The 18653-nt window shown below is 39.4% G+C and overlaps 4 protein-coding genes across 4 annotated transcripts; 1 reads left to right on the top strand and 3 right to left on the bottom strand.

Moving 5' to 3' along the window:
• Positions 1 to 3041: 3041 nt before the first annotated feature.
• Positions 3042 to 6030, bottom strand: LOC101312757. Its single transcript, XM_004306067.1, has 3 exons — positions 5797 to 6030; positions 5040 to 5697; positions 3042 to 4881 (listed from the first exon to the last, which is right to left on the bottom strand). Exons 1-3 carry the CDS (start codon positions 6028 to 6030, stop codon positions 3179 to 3181), a joined length of 2595 nt encoding a protein of 864 aa, XP_004306115.1. The 3' UTR covers positions 3042 to 3178.
• A 3566-nt stretch (positions 6031 to 9596) lies between these two features.
• On the bottom strand, positions 9597 to 10930 carry LOC101304985 (UPF0301 protein Tfu_2389-like). Its single transcript, XM_004304216.1, has 2 exons — positions 10656 to 10930; positions 9597 to 10571 (listed from the first exon to the last, which is right to left on the bottom strand). The coding sequence occupies exons 1-2, from the start codon at positions 10774 to 10776 to the stop codon at positions 9811 to 9813; spliced, it is 882 nt and encodes a 293-aa protein (XP_004304264.1). The 5' UTR covers positions 10777 to 10930; the 3' UTR covers positions 9597 to 9810.
• A 533-nt stretch (positions 10931 to 11463) lies between these two features.
• On the bottom strand, positions 11464 to 13281 carry LOC101313047 (pentatricopeptide repeat-containing protein At3g29230-like). Its single transcript, XM_004306068.1, has one exon. The coding sequence runs from the start codon at positions 13279 to 13281 to the stop codon at positions 11464 to 11466; it is 1818 nt and encodes a 605-aa protein (XP_004306116.1).
• Positions 13282 to 14215: 934 nt separating this feature from the next.
• Positions 14216 to 17510, top strand: LOC101305282 (chorismate mutase, chloroplastic-like). The gene is made up of 6 exons (XM_004304217.1): positions 14216 to 14698; positions 15471 to 15696; positions 15781 to 15867; positions 16417 to 16560; positions 16766 to 16858; positions 16975 to 17510. The coding sequence occupies exons 1-6, from the start codon at positions 14526 to 14528 to the stop codon at positions 17215 to 17217; spliced, it is 966 nt and encodes a 321-aa protein (XP_004304265.1). The 5' UTR covers positions 14216 to 14525; the 3' UTR covers positions 17218 to 17510.
• The last annotated feature ends 1143 nt before the right edge of the window (positions 17511 to 18653 follow it).

The raw sequence follows: 18653 nt of genomic DNA on the forward strand, positions 1-18653 counted from the left end.
AAACGTAAACGTAAGTAGTAGTAGAGAGAGAGAGAGAGAGAGAGAGAGAGAGAGAGGGAGAGAGCAAGTTTTTTATGTGGCCTGGACAGATATTTGTTATTGGACCCTAACCCGTTCTAAAAGCCTGTTTAGGCCAAATTGGGCCAGGTCTGAACTCTCCAGAGTCAAAATTACTGTTGATTCCCGCTCTTTCCCTGTTTACGCCCAATTCCATATGAATTTATACAGAAAGTGTTTGCACGTAAATGATTTTAAGGCAAAAAAAAAAAAAAAAAAACTTGGTCCTGTTACAGTAGAGTTGGCGGTAGCTGCTTCAATTACGTGGTAGAGATAGAAATCACAGTACAGTGTTACACCGGTAGCTCCTTGTTCTGGTCCTTGGTTTCATCATGGTTTGCCGAAGAACGCCTCCTCTTGATCAGATCCTTCAATTTGTCATAAGCACGACCAAGTACTGCGCTACTTCCCATCAAGCTGCCCTTCATCAGCTTTACTACTTGGAATTCACCCAAGGTTACAACAAGAGCTGCAACTGCACTTTCACATAGTGTTTTAGAGTATTGGTATGACTTGATCGCAAGGGTAACGAAACAGATGCTCCAGAAGAAGAGTGTGACCCATCCGAAAGGCGGAAACAAGATGAGCAACTCCAAAATAGAAGCAAGAGTTCCAAGCAATAGGCTAATGTTATTCATGAATTCAACGAAGTCTGTATTACTGTGATTGGTTTGGATAATCATGACACCAAATGATCCACAGTAAGCAGATATGTCAATGATAAATAGCCTCATGAGTACAATGTGTCTGTAGTCCAGCACAAATGGAGACGCAGTTGTGAACTTCAGTTGGAGGCAAAGGCCTAAAATGGTGATGAGAAAGAAAATGCATTTGTGCAATGCCATTACAGAACTTCTCCAATTTGCAAACTCCTCTATTTTGTTGCTGTGAGGATCATTACAACATCAATTGGAGCGCGATATCATTGAAATTTTATGTACATGATGTTAGTGAGCTAACAAGAAAGTATTATCAAATTTGTGAGCTATATAGATCAGTAAGACTATGAAGAAATCTATAAATAAGAGAATTAGCAGAGTTCCCCTTGTTCTATTTTCGTCAATATCAGTGACAGATCTTTGATTTTCTTTAACTAACAAATATGTCCCATTGGATTTTCGGGATTTCAAGAATAGCAAATAATCCCAGAACAGAACAACTATGCATGGCTACTAACTAATGAAAATCATATTAACAAAGAGAACTGGTGTCATATGCCAGAGGTTATGACAGAGAATGTAGTCATAAATCATAGTCAAACATCCATATGTCCGGAGAAAAACAGCAAACATTAACAAGTTATTACTGACACTAAACTTGAGTGAATATGAACACTTGATGCTATTCAGTCGAAAAACTTTGTTCTTTGTTTACTTCTTTAAGGATGGATTTGGTGTAACAATTTAATTAAACTATGTCATCATTCGATGACCCCTTTCTTTCTATGCCATCTGGGTTCGTTTTCAATTCAGTATTTGAGATTTTCATGTTATGTCCCTCAGTCCCTGTTATTTTTCAGTGAAATATCAAATATGGAACAAAGTAGCTCTGTTTCAATGAGCTTATTTTCTGTTTATAGTTTAGGCCTTGATACTAGTCCATCGTTTACCCTACAAAATTAGGCATGTGTCTTCAGTTCTGCTAGGTACGTTGGTGTTTTTGGAGGTGTAAGAACAGTTAGGCTTATTGGAGGTTTATCGAGAACCGAGGCAGTCAGGCAGAGGCCTTGGGGTAAATGGGCGTCAGAAATTTGTAATCAACCTCCTGAGGTGATCATTCCATGAAGAACACCTAATGTAGTGTCTATCTATTTCAGAAGATAAGGAAGTACCGAAGTAGCAAGTGCTGTATCCAGAGCAAGGTAGCAAATTTGAACTAATTAAGGAAGACATTTCAGATAAAAATAAAACAAGAGGAAAGAAACAAGGAAGAGAACAACCAAAGCAAAAACAGTAGTGCAGGTGCAGATATACTAACACTTGTGAAGGTTGAGAGTTAACAGATGTGCCGTTTTCCATTGATTCCACGAACAGCTTTCTGCAGAGCTCTTCTTACTCTTGAAACAAGCCAACGTAGACTGTGGATGATACCATACAAACTTACAAAGACTTCAAAGATTTGGATTTAAAGTGGCGCTACTGCATGTGGAGGATACCATACAAACGTCCTTCTCTCAGTTCTCTGTTGGTTTTCCACGTTAGAGGGAAATGTCTAAACTGTCCACACGAATTGAACGTCTCTATTTACAAAAATCAAGAATCAACAGGAGACAACCGTAAGTTTCCGTAAGAGTAGAGGTTTCAGGTTTGGTCCGCAGACCGCAGTCAACCAACTAAATGGTAGTGGAGGAGGTCGTTTTCTTGAGGCATGATGGTGATGTTGATCGAGCTTCTCATTTCTTTTGGTAGTGAAATGAAGGAAACTACATCCTCAAAAAACAAGAAATGAAGAAAACTGAGGACATCATCACTTTTTCATTGATATTCGTCTCTAATATGACTAGCAAGTAGCAACACATGTCATACTCCATGCCTTTTGTTCCCAGAAATAGAAGCAGACAGTCCGACAGTGAAAAAGGTTTCTTATTGTAAAAGTTAAACTGTTGGATGTCTGGATTAGTTGTTAAAGTCCCTATCAAAAGGGGCCTTGCAATTGCCTTTTGTTCTTGAAGTTGAACTGTCAAGTTTCGATTTGCTTAGCTTTCTTCTACGCTTTAATTTTTGGTTATATTGACTTGGTTCAGATGAGATATTGGCTTACTTCACCTCGTTTCATTTTCTTTAATAAAATCTCAGGTATTATGGATTTCTTCTCCATCCTGTTCGGATGAGGAAAAAAAAAAAAAAAACAAATTCATACACGGCCAATTCCTCATAGACTACTCGACTCTGATGTAGGTTCAGCAGGACACCCAAAGAACCGATATATAATAATCAAGAGACACTAATCGATTTCAAGCCAGAATGGACACCCAAAACAACCTCAAATATAATCTATCAGAACACCTCTATTACACTCTTTCTGTAATGTTAATGTTACACTTTTCAGTTCAGCAAACTTTTCTATAAACTTATTATGAATAATCATACAAGTCCACTCAGCAAATGACTTATCTCCTCCTTTATTTTTGAGAAACAGGAGAACTATCAATGGGATATCTTTGCCGCTGTGGACGCCTTGTCCTCTTACCCCAACCTCCAGTCACTGCCATACTTCTTTCCTCAAGTTCCTGCAGCTCTCCACACTGAGGCTGCTGCTCCATCTGGGGCTGACTAAGTGCAGCCTGCACAGTACTAGTAGTAGATAGAGTGCAAGTTCCCAAACGCTTCCTCCCTCTTCCCCCGCCAACCTTACCAGCATTTCTCTGGGATAAACCTGACTGCCAGCTGCCACCACTTGCTCTAATTGACCCTTCAAATGTTTGAAGATCCTCAGTCACCTCATTTCTTGACAAACAAGCAATACCGGGGAGAACATCCCTCTGGAAATCCTTCTTTTGCCTCCCTCTCCTCGTCACACCCCTTTGTGGCCGTTTTGACAATGACACTTCTTCTTCTGGATTGTCTGAAGTGACGTTGCAGCACTGATCTAACTCGGTTTCCACCAGATTTAATGTCATGTACTCAAAGTAATCCATTGAGTCCAGTGAGGAGTTTTCATCACAGGCAGAACTACTTGCTCCATTAATTTTTACGACATTATCCGTCTGTCCAAGATTTGGTTCGTTTGAAGAAGCTATTTCTGCAAACCACAGAAGGGAGTTGTCAATTGCTGTTGCATTGTCTTCACGACAAGCAGAAATTTCTTGATCAAGACCATGTGTAGCAGCTTTTTCCTGCATGTCATGAGCTTGCGATGATGAGATGGCAACCAGAGTCTCAGCTGCAACCCTGATTGGGCCATCATGAGATGAATGAAAAATTTCTTTACAAATTCTTTGCTCAGAAGCTTCACCAAAGTTGACATCTCTTGCAACTTCTAATGGTACCTGCACATCTATTCGAGTTTCTTCTTCAGTTAAACATCTGTTCAAGTCTATATGGTACCCAGAATAAGCTTTGTCATTCTGCGTTTTCAGTTTCTCTCTACACATCTGTGGCGTAGGATCATGAACTGTATCACCTTTCACAAACCCAACTTTAACAGAATTGTTGTCAACTGCTGAAGCAAGTGGACCATTACAAACTGAAGCTGCTTCAAGCCAATGCAGTCTTCCTTGTGGGGTATCTTGGTTCCCCAGTCTGTTCACAAATTCATTATCTGCCCTGCAACCTATACTCGAATAGTGCGACTGAGCACCATGTTGTGTGAAATCTTTAGAAGCAGAACTATGGCTGCTGTCTGCATAGAGGAAGCCTCCACCGATTGAAGGCTGATAACTGTGTAATTCATTGCTCTCAAACTTACTGCGAAAAAAAACACCATTTTGGTGTGGCAGTTCAGCTTTTAGACTTGGACTGAATGGTCTGGAATTGCAATCTAAAAGCAATCTTTCCCTGGTAACTTCAGGTTTTTGCTGCAACATAATTGAATCCCTATTTGAGTGTGTGGAGGTGTTAAACAAACTGTTCGGTTGAACTGATGTCCAGTTGTTGCTCAAGCTACTTGGAGGTCTTGCCCAAGTAGGAGGTGACTCAGAAATGGCGGCGACATCAGACTTAGAAGCCTGAGAAGATGAATTTAAATCTCTATCCGAGATTTCTATACCAAAAAGTGTCCTCTTGGCAGGCTCACATGCTTTCCTAGCTTCAATTTTTGATGGTTCACAAGGCTTCTTAAAATCTGGAAGGCCAAAACTTCCACCAAATGAAGTTCTTGTTTGATCTGAAAAGAAAACCATTTTAATTCTATTAGTTTAACTCTGAAGACACTTCAGGCAAACCTAATAAATGAGGTACATTTAAACATTATGGTCGTTAGAGATTGAAAGAGACCAAATTCTGATGATAAAGAAACAAGAAAATAAATAACTAAATTCTTACCAGCATTGAGACCATTTGTTAACCATTCCTTTTGGTTGCTTTCATGCTTCAAATGCATATCACTAACTCCTCCAGCCTTCCCCAATTGTGGGTTCTCTGGAAACTTCTTTGCAAAAGGCCAGACACCTCTGTACACATCATCTGTTGAGAGAGACATTTTGTCTATCTGAATGGGTTCCTTCAGACCGGTCAATGAGCTTCTTTCAAAATACAAGCCAGAGCTCAAAGCACCACCGTTATCGCCAAATGCTTCACCAATGTGATTAAATGACACTTTAGCCTCATTTCTTCTGTTAGGAGGATAAGTTTCGTTTGATGGTCCCGATAAAACTCCTTCTGGTTCCTCTCCATCACTGATGTATTCGTCAGCTGGAAGTTCCAGGTTGAACAATCTTCTCTGAAGCTTCTTGACTCCACTTTGGCTGGGTACACCACTAGTTGGCTGGGTGCTTCCAATAGAATTACAATATGATTGGCTGCTAATAGCAGTAGTTGACATAGATGGTCTATGGTAACCTGAACCAACCAAGGGAAAACCAGATGAAAAAAGAGGTAGTTGTGATGCCGCTGCTGCTTTTTGAATTTTGAGCAACTCTTTGCTTTTGATCTCATTCATCAAGTCCTTTTGTCTTTCATAAAGACGATGAAGTTCATTGAGCTGAACAAATGAGAGATAAACAAGTTCAAGTGTTAGATAACTATTTTGTGGGTACACAAAGTTAGAGAGCACAAAAAACAAAGGTTGTAGAACATAGACCTGATGTTTGAATATAGATTCATGCTTCAAAATCATTTGCCTCACTTGTTCCTTACTGCTTTCATGAAATCCATCGACAACTGGCCTCATCGAGAGTATGTCATATTGTTGCCCATTCGTCAAGGATTTGTTCTCGTTGAGTAGGGACCATCCACCATGGCCAACATTGCTAGTTAGAGTCGGTATGGAATAATATCCTGGTAGATACATCTTTGACTGTATTTCAGTTCCCATTCCTGCAATTAACTCGATAAACATTGCCAAAATTGGTTTAGATATAGAGTGAAGTAAACAGAATACTCAGTATCTTTTACCAAAACAATCAGCAGACCTAAAATACGGTTTGAAACTAGAGGCGAAAGAGTACTTCCAAAACTTTGACAAGATTCGAGAACAATATTGATTTTCCAAGAAAACTAATTTTAATAATAACTCTACCAAATTCGCCAATGTTAATGCTGAGCGAAATGTATATCAGAAAACTAACTGATTGAGTGAGCAGAAGTCTTTGCTCAACAGATAAACTAAATCAGAAAGATTCCACTTTCTTTTCCTTTCCATTAGTCCTACTGAAACTACCATTTCATTAAAAGCCGCAAAAAGGGCCAAAATCCGTTACCTAATCATGCACAACTAATGGGAAAAATAGCATTCATTTGTAGTGAAAACCATTGATCATACATCCGGGTTGAGCAGATCTTCAACCTGATCTTCTTAGCATATGGAAAGGAGATAACAATTCATCTAAATCCCCACTGCAGCTCTAAATTACCAAATTTCAATTGTGATGGTACATCATGTGACAAAAAGAATAGATATATTTGTCTTATTTGGCCACGAACTCACCTAAAATGTTATATGGTTCTCAGAAATGAAGAATTTATTTAGTCTCAACTAATAAACAATTTCTGGGAATTTACAGATGTCCAAAGCAAGACTGAATATCCAGCTATATCCCAACAAACCAGTATACAGAAACCCCAAAAGGAAAAAACTTGGCCTCATGAAAAAAGTAGTCTACAAAATCAATTACCCAAATCAATGTTAATGTCTGGCTGGAGATATCAAATCAAAACTTCCAAGAAACCAAAGCAAAGGCAGATAGAAAGACAGCCATACAGAATCAAATCCAAAAAACCATCAAATTCCATATAAAGACAGAAAATTTAGAATCTACCTCATATGGTGATCCTCCTCTAAGCTCTCCAAGAACCAGCACACAGAGACAAACAGTGAATACAAGCCAAACAAGGAAGTGGGTACTTCTCTACTGCCATTGAAGATTGCAGAAAACTTGGCCTAAATTATCCCCAGACAGAAGAAGAATATACACAGAGAGAGAAGAGAGTTTTGTTTCAGATCTGCTGGGCCAGAATCTGATGAGAAAATAGAGGAGGGATCCCACATCCCAAACACAAGAAGATCTTTCCTACAAATGACTTCAATTTTGTCAACTTGTGGTCTGCCATTATTCTAAATACTTAAATAAAAAAATGAAAATTTATTTAAGATTACAACCTTGCTTCACCTATGGCCTTGGTTTCAATGATTTCTTTCTCTTCCTACCCCAATTTAATAATGACTTTTCTTTTTCTGGGTTTTTCAAAGATGTGAAAGATATGGGCTTTTTTTCCACATTTTTTTCCTTTCTTCAAAGATTCTCTCCACCTTCCATGGTTTTTGGGTAACTCAATATTTTATGTAGGGAAAGTACTTAAAAAGATGTAGACACCTGGGTTTTACTGAAGCAACAACCCTAACAGTTTCCTAATGTGTCTCAGACCCTACTTCCTTGGATCTTTCTGCCTCTCACTCTGTTAAACCCCACGCGCGCGTGTTTCTCGCACGTTAGATTTTCCTTTGTCTTTGCAGAGTACCATCCTTTGTACGATGACGACGTCCCCCTGTCTGAGGTGGTCGGAGTCTCATCCACTCGCCTCCGTTAGCGCGTGGGGATTAACAACAGATCACAATCAATATCTATACTGCTTCAAAGACCTGAACCAGATTAGAGAAAGTAAATTGGAATTTGCATTGAAGTTACGTTGCAATTATGCAAAAGCAAAATAGAGATTTTCTTGTTTAGTTTTGTCCAAATTTGGTTGGATTTTCTTCCATTTCTATCAGGTCAACTCGAGCAGAGGGGGAATATTATTTTTTGGGGGTTGTATTTTGTTTTACGTTTTATATTACATCATGGCAATTATGGTACATAAGTTTAAAGATAATGATATTTAGATTCTCTTTATTAGTTATTGATTGTTCACAATGTTGTTCAGACGTTGACATGTTAACTAGAAATGCTACATGACAACTAGGATTTTGGTTCTTATCTTCATATCTTCTGGAAACGTAGAACTGGCTCTAATCATATAGCGGATCACTCATTTCTTGTTTTATAAGCCTTTAATTTTGCTCAAGCTTATAATACGTGACGTCGGACTTTACCTGATTTTATAGTAGAAACTTAATCAAACTAAACTATCATAGATAAAAATCGTGTTAACAACTCTGATACGTTGTCTGTCATTTGATTGTGGGTAAAATTCTTACATTAATAACAACATAATCTCTCACACTTAAATTTGTTTCTTTTTTTAGAAAAATACTCAGATACGAACTTTGACTTAGAGTCAAAGGCAATACAATGGTACTTTTGGATTAGGTTAATAGAGGAAATGTGTGATAAGTATTGCATCTAACTAATATGGTATTTTCCTATCCTTCATATTGCAGTTTGACCTATATATATGGTACTTGGTTGCAATAGATCATATCCCTTTCTTGTCCAAAAAAACTACATACCTTTCTTGTATGCAGGGTATAATCTTAGTTGGAATAGCACACAATTTTGGAAGGAAATCTTCCAATCATCATTGGAATCATCAAACGGCCAGGTCAAGATAACGAGTCACATTAGAATTACAGCAAAATGGAAATGACCAAAGATCAACCTTCTTTTTAAAGCAGCTTGAGCTTCTTCTCTTTCTCTTTCTCTCTCATTTTTGTGATGTAACTGAAACCACACTAAAAAGACCAAAACCATTTTTTTGAGTAAAATTATATTGTGCATGGTGTTAGAACCTAAATAGTTAGCATCAATCTAACGACCAAAAATTTAGTTATGTTCAAACAGCTTGAGCATTCAGAATTTATTAGATTCAACCATATTCTTCATATTTAAGCTACACTTTCACCTAACTAACTTATAACAGGTAAGACAGTACCTTCCACATATTAGAACTCGCATCATCCACAAGATGCTATAAATGTACTGCAGAATCAAACTTACAGAAGAAGAAGTGCAGCAATTTCTGTAAGGGAGTACAGAGTTACATAAAAAGGAGTATGGTGAAAGGTATAAAACTTGTCACATGAATAAACTGTCACATTTTTCTGAAGCCAACATTTATGTGCATGGCTGGAGTTGTGAGCTGAGAGCTGGTCCTCATGTGTCTCATGTCAGTTTTACAGTGTTCGATCTTAAAGACAGAAGCTTAAATTTTATACTACCACTAATGAATGCCTAACTGCCTGTATGTAACATTGTCCACTGGTTTCTATAAAGATCCATATAACAGAAGCCAACCTAGCTCCCTTCAAGTTCTTACCTAACAATCTGTGAGTAAGGTACTTTAGCACAGGAAAATTTAAACTCAAATACAACTAATTAGAAAGAATAGGAAAAATGGAATACGGATTCACAATATTACCTTTTTAACTTAGTTATCATTAATGAAACCGCAGAATACATGAGGTTGGAGGAACATGAAATCTTAACCCCAAATTACTACAAACACATAGATAATATCTTGAAATAATAAGGAGACTTAATAACAAAAATGTTTTCTAACATGCACTAATTAACAAAGAGCGTACATTCAACTACTCTATTTTCTTGAAAAATAAATGCTTATAAGGTAACACTAGGCTTCATCTCGTCACTACAAATGAGTAAACAGAATTTGTACACAAGGTAACCGATTACATTAGTAAACTGTAAACATTAACGTCTCACCGAACCTTTCTACGGCCCATAAGCCCAAGAATCTTCTCCCAAAGCCCAGCACTTCCCACATTACTCAACTCGATTACACTTGGGCTACAAGCTGCTACAGTCCAATAACCAGCTCTGATCTCATTGTTCAATTGCTCCTTTTCCCACCCACAATACCCATCAAAAAACCTAAAGTCCCCAAGTCCAACCATATTCCTCTTGACCATTTCAGCTGCACAACCCACACTTTCCTTTGTCCCATAATACAATCCCTTCACCACCTCATCAAAAACACCACTCCCCCCAACTTTATCATCACCCTTCTTGGGCCTCACCAAGAACAGACCTTCATCCAGAGGCCCACCGAAGAACAACGGCCTGTCAGAGAACGTCCCGGCGACATCTAGGACCGTCGATCCCGTTTCCTTAATCGACATTAGAGAGGGCCGGTTTAGTATGATGCCTGATGGGCCCATAGGCCCAGTAGACAACACCAAAATAACCGTCCGTTCGAAAATATGGACCCCGTCAAGCTTTTCGGTGGCAAGGAGTAGGCAGCCTCTTTCGGGCTCGTGGATCGTGTGAGCCCACTTATCACCAACAGTGATGGGCTGAGGTTGATCTACAACAGTGTCTAGATCACCAACTATGGAAGTAGGCAATTTGGGCAGTGATGCTTTTTCTGCAGCTACCAGTTTTGCTCTGAATGATCGCCAATCGGTATTAATGGAAGGTTTGTAGTCATCATCTGACGGTGAAGATGACTCCATCCGGCAACCTATAGTTAGACAAGCACCAAATAACAAATGCTAAAAGAAGAACAGAGTGGTCTATATGAAACAAAGGAAATAGAGCAACTTACATGTGGTTGAACATGGAATGCCGACTCTTTTGTTTTGAAATTGAGTAGGAGTTCTCTTGGGGAAAGTCGCAGACTCCAAGGTTTTGGTGAAGGAATTTGAGGCAAGGAAACAAGCTTCCATGACTGGTTCTTTGCTGCTCAAGTTTCTTTCCTCTTTTGAGTTTTGATAGGTGATCGAAGGTTCAAAGATGGCAAGGAATGAAGGGCAAGATGATACTGATATATACAGCAAGTTAGGCCAATGTACACCACAAGGTTGAGTCTGATCTAATCCCATTATTCATATCCCATCCAAATCCATGTTGGAGGTCTCTTTTAGCTTCCAAAGTATGGGCCAGTGGATATGACTTTACACTTGGCACAAAAGGACGAAGACCTCGTCCTTGTTTCTGGGTGATGACGTGTGATACTCATACCCAGTTATTTGTTCAGCTCTTGTTCCCCATACTCTGAATTCTGAAACAAATAATAGTGAGTACTGAGTAGCACATGATTATACTTTCATCTAGTCTCAAGAACACAGTTAATTGTTGAGCAATTCTAGTAACAATTTCTAGTGAAAAAAATGATTTCATTAACAAATCAAGGTGGGGTTACAATCAAATCAGCCAGAATGATCGGTAAGACAGTAGGAAAATGATCCTGGCAACTGATGATAGTTACATGAGCAAGAATCACACCATCCCCTTCTATATATCAACAAGTATACACAAATATTCTTACACTACTGGTGAGAAGTTTCTCTCTGGAATCTTTTTCACCAATGTAAGAGGCTTGCAGAAGTGTTTCTGGCCCGGTTTGAGTACACCTATTCTAATGGTAATACACTAATACTTGTTGAGGATGTGTCAACTTGCTTCAGGTCCTCGCCTAGTCTGTTAATCATCCCATATATGTCGCTTGAATAAGGATGAACTCTATCAAACACTGTAAATTCATGTACCTCATCATCCACCTCGATGGAACTGGCCCCTGAAGTTTTCTGGACTCCTATGCTCCTCATTTGCAGCCTCATATTAGCCATGTTTTCCCAATCACCAGCGGCAGCATACATATTTGACACGATGGAAAAATTTCCTGGATCTGATGGGTCTAACTTAACCAGCTGATCCAGGGCCTTCTCTGCTAGTTCAATATCATTATGCATCCTGCACGCCCCCAAAAGGGTACCCCAGATAACAGCATTCGGTTCCATTGGCATGCTATACACAAGCCTAAAAGCTTCCCTGAGACGCCCTCCCCGACCCAAAAGGTCAATCATGCAACCGTAATGCTCAACTTCGGGTACAATCCCATACTCTTTTTCCATCCTATGGAATACATCAAGCCCCTCCTCCACAAACCCTGAATGCGTGCAGGCACATAACACTCCGATAAAGGTGACTTTATCCGGCCTAAACCCAGCTTTCTCCATTCTAGAAAACAGCTGAAGCGCTTTCTCACCATGTCCATGCATGGCTAACCCTTGGAGCATCGAATTCCACGACACCAAATCTTTCCTCGCTATCCCATCAAACACTCTATACGCTTCCTCCAAGCCACCACACTTGGCATACATATCAAGCAACGCATTCAAAACCGGAGTACTACATTTGAACCTATTCCTCTCAATAGATTCATGAACCTTCTTCCCCAACGCAATCAAACCAGACTCCGCGCAAGCAGCCAGTATACTAATAATAGCCCCATTATCCAGCTTCAACCCATCTCCCTCCATCTGATCATACAACATAATGGCCTCCTTAGCAAGCCCCTTCTGAGCATACCCGGATATAATAATAGTCCAGGGAACCAAATTCTTAAACGGCATCCTATCAAACATCATCCTCGCCATCCCCATATCCCCAACTTTGCTATACCCCGAAACCAGAGTCGACCAAGACACCACATTCCTCTGCGGCATCCTCTCAAACAACTCAAACGCTTCATCCATCTTCCCCGCCTTCGCGTACCCATCCAGTATCGAGTTCCAGCTCACCGCATCTCTCTCAGGCATCTCATCAAACAGCTGGCGTGCATCACTCAGCTCCCCAGCTCTCGCCAACCCCCCAATCATCGAGTTCCAAGAAACGATATCTTTCTCCTCCATGACTCTAAACAGCTTCCTCGCCGCGCCGACGCCCTCCAATCCACACTTTGAGTATGTATCGATTAACGAATTCGGCACGAAAATGTCCCCACAAAACCCGAATTTCTCGATCTGAGCATGGATCATTAACACCACGTGTAGATAACCCTTGCCGGAACAAGCTTTCAATAAGAAAGGGAAGGTGAAATTGTCCGGATAGACGCCGTGGGCCTGCATGTCGAAGAAGGCGGCGAAAGCTTGGGAGGGTTGGTTGTTGTGAATGTGGGCCCGGATGAGGGTGTTGTAGAGGTGGACGTTGGGGTGGTGGACTTGGTTGAAGACGTTGACGGCGAGGGCCATGTGGCGGCAGAGAGAGAAGGCGGCGATGAGTTTTGGGGCGGTGTGGGGGTCTTGGTGGAGATGGGCTTTGAGGATTTGGGCGTGGACTTGTTTGATGTGGGCGAGGTTTGTGCATCGGTGGAGGTCGGAGAGGTTTTGGTCGAGGAGTCGTCGCCGGGAAACCCAGCCGGGGGAGCGGGCTGGGAGGCACATTTGCATGGCGGGAAATGGGCGGTGGTTAGATTTGGGTTTAACGGTGGAGAAGAAGAAGCAGCAGACATGGTTCTAGTGTGGCTGTGGCTAACACTTGGCACATGGACCACGCAGCGTATTGGGCCAGTGTTGGGGTTTGAGTTGGGCTCGGTACGACTCGAAAAGGGAGTTTTGAGTTCGACTCGTGGTAGACTAGTTTTTATGCTCGGTTACTCGTAAAAGTAAGTCGAGTCAGGTATTTTCGGTTGGTCAAAGAATTGGTCATCATTGATCGAGCTTATGATTGTGAAAAGTGCGGAGGAATGGTCAAGCGATCTGAACCAGGTTGAGAGAGTCGAAGGGTTAATTTGGAATCTGAAGTTCTTGTTTATCCCCCTTTCAGATCAAGACGGAACCAGCTGAACCGAAAGTGAATCGATCACGTGAATTTTGTAAGAAACACATTCAACCACTGATAAAAGTTTAGCATTACAAAATTTTCAAAATGTGTGTCACATATAAAATTTTTAGAATGTATGTCACATATAAGACAAAGAGGAATAAATTCAATTACTTTAAAAAAAGAAAAGCGGAATAAATTTAAAACACAAATGTATTATAAAATGAGGTCTTTCATTGACATTATAAAAGTACATATACAGATGCACTGACTAGACTAACAATTAGCTTCTCCAATCTTTTGATATGAGCTTTTAACTTTTCATTAGTCGTTTAATAAGAGTTTCAAAAAGAAAGTGGAGATCTAATGGCCATTTTTTGGAACATCTTATGACACTAACCCCTAACAATATTCCATGTGAGCATAATTGTCCCCATTATCAAATTGTTACTAACAATATTCCACATTTTTCCTATGACAACATTCACAATCACAACAATATTCCACATTTCACATGTAAAGGAATAGCAGATGTCTTTGGGTTGGCAGCAGAAGCATCCATTGCCTTGTCCTATATCCAATCCACCTCAGCCAAGCAACCAGAGGCGATCACAAATTCAAACTCAGTGCCTTGTGTCCTACATCGAACCACGAAGACAACCCAGACAAAGACACTAATGGAATAGTCCTCTTTGTTTAGGGTTCAGCATGCTTATGCTCATGTTTCAATCTACCTACTAAGTTGAACCCAAGAAGCCACCTACCCCCCACCCACCACCAAAATCCCAATTCTTAATCCCATCTTGTTTTGCTTATTAAAGCTTCAATCTTTGGACCAAAAGCTTCAATCTTTTCTCTCGCTTTGTAACCAATGGAGGCTCAACTGTTAAGGGCCTCCTCCTCTTCTGCAATTCTTGCTGCTCCTCGAGCTTCAAGATTCAATAACGCGGTGGCCCTGAGGAAAAGTAACACCTTCACATGCGTCAGCTCAGGCTTAGCTAAGAAAGGCAATCTGTCAATTCAGGCTACCGTAACTTCAAATGGGTACAAATACAGCAACCCTTTTCTCTCAAATTGTTAAAGTTTGGTTCTTTTGCTTTTATGGATCTGTGGATTGTTCTGTTTCCAGGAGATGTCTCTGTATTTCTGCATGTTTTGCCTGTTTTACAAACCCAAATCAACTGCATTGATTAAAGCCTTAGTAATGAAAGAACATCTAAGATAAGCAATTTTTATAGTACATTTCCAAATTGCATGCATAGTTCAATCCCTAAACTAGTAGAAAAAGTAGTCTTTCAAGTCTTCAGTAATAGGTCACAATCCTGTGAAGTCTGAGCTGCACTTCTTGGGTGAATGCTTAGCCTCCCTTTCATTTTGTTTTTCTATTGCTTTACTCAATTCATGATCTTTTTTCATATGGGATAACTTAAGTACTTTGCTTCAATGTAATTACTTTTTCCAAATTATATATGCTGCTAGGCACTCAAGTCCATTTATTTGCATAATATTAGTTGTTGGATGTATTGGAGCCTGTGTTTGGAGAATGACTTCTCTTTCAATTTGTTATTTTAATAGTTTTAATCAGTAATGATCATCTTTTTCCTTTGTTGGTCTCACTCAACTCAGGTACTTATCTCAGAGCATTACCTAGTTGCTGTGAATTTGGCATGTCTTGCATAGAAATATACACTTCAGATACTCAAATCCGTTGTTCATCATACCAATATGCATGTTTTTGATTGCTGGATAAAGTGGGAGAAACTTGATTTTAATCTACTTAGGCCAGATTCTAACATGAGTCTGCCAATATATGTAGATCATTGGCCTCAAAGAATAGGGTGGATGAAACTGATAATTTGACCCTCGAAGGTATAAGACACTCTTTGATTCGTCAGGAGGATAGCATCATATTTGGCCTTCTAGAAAGATCTCAGTATTGTCATAATGTGTCTACATATGACCCCAATGTTTTCCCTATGGATGGGTTCCAGGGCTCATTGGTAGAGTACATTCTTCAAGAAACAGAAAAGCTTCATGCTCGGGTATGTAAACCTTGTTTCTGAATGGTCTGAATAGTTGAACAAAGAGTGTTGCTGGCTTTGTTATTCACATTTCATTGCAATCAGGTGGGTAGATACAGCAGTCCTGATGAGCATCCTTTCTTTCCAGATCAACTGCCGGCTCCAATGTTACCACCTCTGAAATACCCTGAGGTATATATGGAGACATTATGAACTTATAACATTTACCATGCAGTCAATGCCACATATGGAAAACACCTTATAATACAAAAATAGCTCACTTGGATGTGTCTTATTCTGATTGAAAATACTGTGGTCAGCATGGTTTAAAATTCAGTAAACTTGGTCCTTTCATGGTATAGTATGCTCAAGAACCTGATATTACTTTGAGATAACTGCTATTTAACATTCTTAGATCAATTAAACATGGTAGTCAATCCTATCTGTTTACAAAACTAAAGTAAACCACTTTCAAATTTTATTCATGATCTACGGTCCAATTTAAGAAGATTATCAGTGAAGCAAAGCAGCTTTTTTTTTTTTTTCTTTTCTTTTGGGAAAGTGATGCAAATCATTTAAAACAGAACTCAGAACAATAATAGCTTGCCTATGTTCGTATTCTCTGTGTATCTCTTCTCTTTGTATGAGCTTGTTGTGTGGTAGCAGCAATTTGTGTTCTTATTTGATTTTGGGTGGTAACCAATCCTGCATTGAACTCACGCGTATATTACTTGCAAACAGGTATTACATCCCATTGCCCATTCAATTAATATAAATAGCAAAGTCTGGGAGATGTATTTCAGAGATATTCTTCCAAGATTGGTTAAGGAAGGTGATGATGGTAATAATGGATCAACTGCTGTTTGCGACACAATGTGCTTGCAGGTATTCATTTTACTTATGTATTGCAGCATATTTCTAGTGAAGAGCGTGGATTTATTACTGACTGTCTCACTGTCACCCCATAATCTCTATTTCTTTATGTAACGAGTCCACTTGTTGCATAAACTGATAAAAGTAAATTTTAATTTAGGAAAGTACATTTTCTTTTTCATAAATGCTAAGTGCTGACCTCTTCTGTTGGTGGCAGACTCTTTCAAAGAGAATACATTATGGTAAATTTGTGGCAGAGTGTAAGTTCCGCACTGCTCCAGAGTCCTATGAAGCTGCCATTAAAGAACAGGTACATGTTATTGAACACATCTTCTTGGCTTCTGTCACTGTGAATCCTAAAGTTTTGGATATTTCTTGCGCTTGCTGAGACAGCTCTTTCTTGTGGTGGTGCTATTTATATTTCAGAATAGGGACAAGCTGATGGCTTTGTTGACATATCCAACTGTTGAGGAGGCAATCATAAAGAGGGTAGAAATGAAAGCCAAAACTTACGGGCAAGAGGTTACAGTATACAAAGTGAAAGAGGAACAACCTGGCTTGCAGGTTTATAAGATAAAACCAACCTTGGTCGCAGATTTGTATGGGGAATGGATCATGCCATTGACAAAGCAAGTTCAAGTTGAATACTTATTAAGAAGGTTGGATTGAGATTTGAGAGAGTTGACCTCCAATACCTATTTGACTGAAGTACAAAAATTTGTGGTTTTTCAGACATGTCCCATCTTTATGGCCTGTTATCTGTAATTTGCTAATTCATCTTTAAGAGGGATATAGCCATGTTGTTATTGTGTGATTATAATAAGCACCGTCCTATTCTATGTATGTAAGTTTTGAAATAAGCATCATAGCCATAACCGTCCATGGATTGACTTACATTTTTCGTGATTGGTTGCTGACCATGCTTTGTCCACAAGTTTTATATAATTGATTGAAAAATAGCCATAAGCCAGTAGGGTGTGTAGTTTTCTTTTTCTCTCTTGGATGGAATACTATTTTTGGAGCAAGAATTGGCAGAGAGAATGCTTTAAGATATCTTTTTCTTATCCATTAGCAGAGAGATCTATGATGAACAAACATCATCACCCCTCCAAAACTGACTACTGGAGGTGTGGAAGAGATACAGTTCCTCTGAATGTGACTAGCCACTACCATTTTTTGTGTGACAATGGCTTTGCCATGCAGGTATATATGAAGCTCTCTCCGAGTCCAAAAGTTGAAAGAAAACCAGCTTCTGCAAAAGTTGAACAAGATCAGCAATGACATTCATCATGAAGGTCTTCGACTTGCCTGCAGATGTTTTATATTTCAGAAAAGAACAAAGTTGTTGTCACCAACTTTTCATCTTTTGCTTCAAAATTGTTGCTTGGTTACCCATACATTCAACTCGAGTTGAGAAAAGTTCAAACCCTCCTAATTGGGGAATGCTGTGAAGATAATTGGGAGGACAGGTTGAGTCCTTTTGCCAAATTTATATACGAGGAATCAGGAATTATGGGAAGTTTAGGGGATTTTCCTCCTTCAAAGAGGGTTACTTTTATGTTGCTCGATCTCCTCTTAATTAGTCTTTGTTTGAAGAAGTCTCACTGTCTTAGTTTACATGTATGATACTTTCAGAATCAACATCATGTGATATTGTGGACAAATACAAATTTATGAAGTTAACAACTGGGGGATTTGTATGTCTATATGTGCTAATATCATTAAGCTAATGCTACAAGAACAATCATTGTGACCTTCGCAAAGCTGGACATGGAAGACAGAGTGATCTGGCCTTTATCTCCCTTTCCCACCAAATCCTTTCAAATCTGGGAACTATTGGGAGGAATCCCGACAAATCAAGTTATCAAACCCCAGTTGCACTTTATTATCATATCCAAAGGAAAAAAAAAAAAAAAACAAGAGCTATCCATTTATCATTAGTCATTGGTAGATGGAACTATTTTTCTTTGCTTTGGCTAAGAGCATGTACATGTAGTTCATTACTTCTTGTGCACTGTTCTGTAATATAAGATTTCAGTCAAGCAATGGAGCCAAAAACCCCCTCAAAGCATAGACATGACAATAAAGGGGGAAAATGATGAACT

Source organism: Fragaria vesca, linkage group LG6 (genome assembly GCF_000184155.1).
Source record: "Fragaria vesca subsp. vesca linkage group LG6, FraVesHawaii_1.0, whole genome shotgun sequence".
In the NCBI taxonomy this organism is placed as follows: domain Eukaryota; kingdom Viridiplantae; phylum Streptophyta; class Magnoliopsida; order Rosales; family Rosaceae; genus Fragaria; species Fragaria vesca.

Excerpts from the sequence above, each read along its gene's own strand:
- LOC101312757 (XM_004306067.1), bottom strand. The coding sequence starts at position 6,030 with ATGGGAACTGAAATACAGTCAAAGATGTATCTACCAGGATATTATTCC. Across the intron at positions 5,698-5,796 it reads AATCTATATTCAAACATCAG|CTCAATGAACTTCATCGTCT; the intron begins GTCTATGTTCTA and ends TCATTTGTTCAG. Across the intron at positions 4,882-5,039 it reads AACAAATGGTCTCAATGCTG|ATCAAACAAGAACTTCATTT; the intron begins GTAAGAATTTAG and ends TTTTCTTTTCAG.
- LOC101304985 (XM_004304216.1), bottom strand. The coding sequence starts at position 10,776 with ATGGAAGCTTGTTTCCTTGCCTCAAATTCCTTCACCAAAACCTTGGAG. Across the intron at positions 10,572-10,655 it reads CATTCCATGTTCAACCACAT|GTTGCCGGATGGAGTCATCT; the intron begins GTAAGTTGCTCT and ends GTCTAACTATAG.
- LOC101313047 (XM_004306068.1), bottom strand. The coding sequence starts at position 13,281 with ATGCAAATGTGCCTCCCAGCCCGCTCCCCCGGCTGGGTTTCCCGGCGA.
- LOC101305282 (XM_004304217.1), top strand. The coding sequence starts at position 14,526 with ATGGAGGCTCAACTGTTAAGGGCCTCCTCCTCTTCTGCAATTCTTGCT. Across the intron at positions 15,697-15,780 it reads CAGAAAAGCTTCATGCTCGG|GTGGGTAGATACAGCAGTCC; the intron begins GTATGTAAACCT and ends CATTGCAATCAG. Across the intron at positions 15,868-16,416 it reads CACCTCTGAAATACCCTGAG|GTATTACATCCCATTGCCCA; the intron begins GTATATATGGAG and ends ACTTGCAAACAG.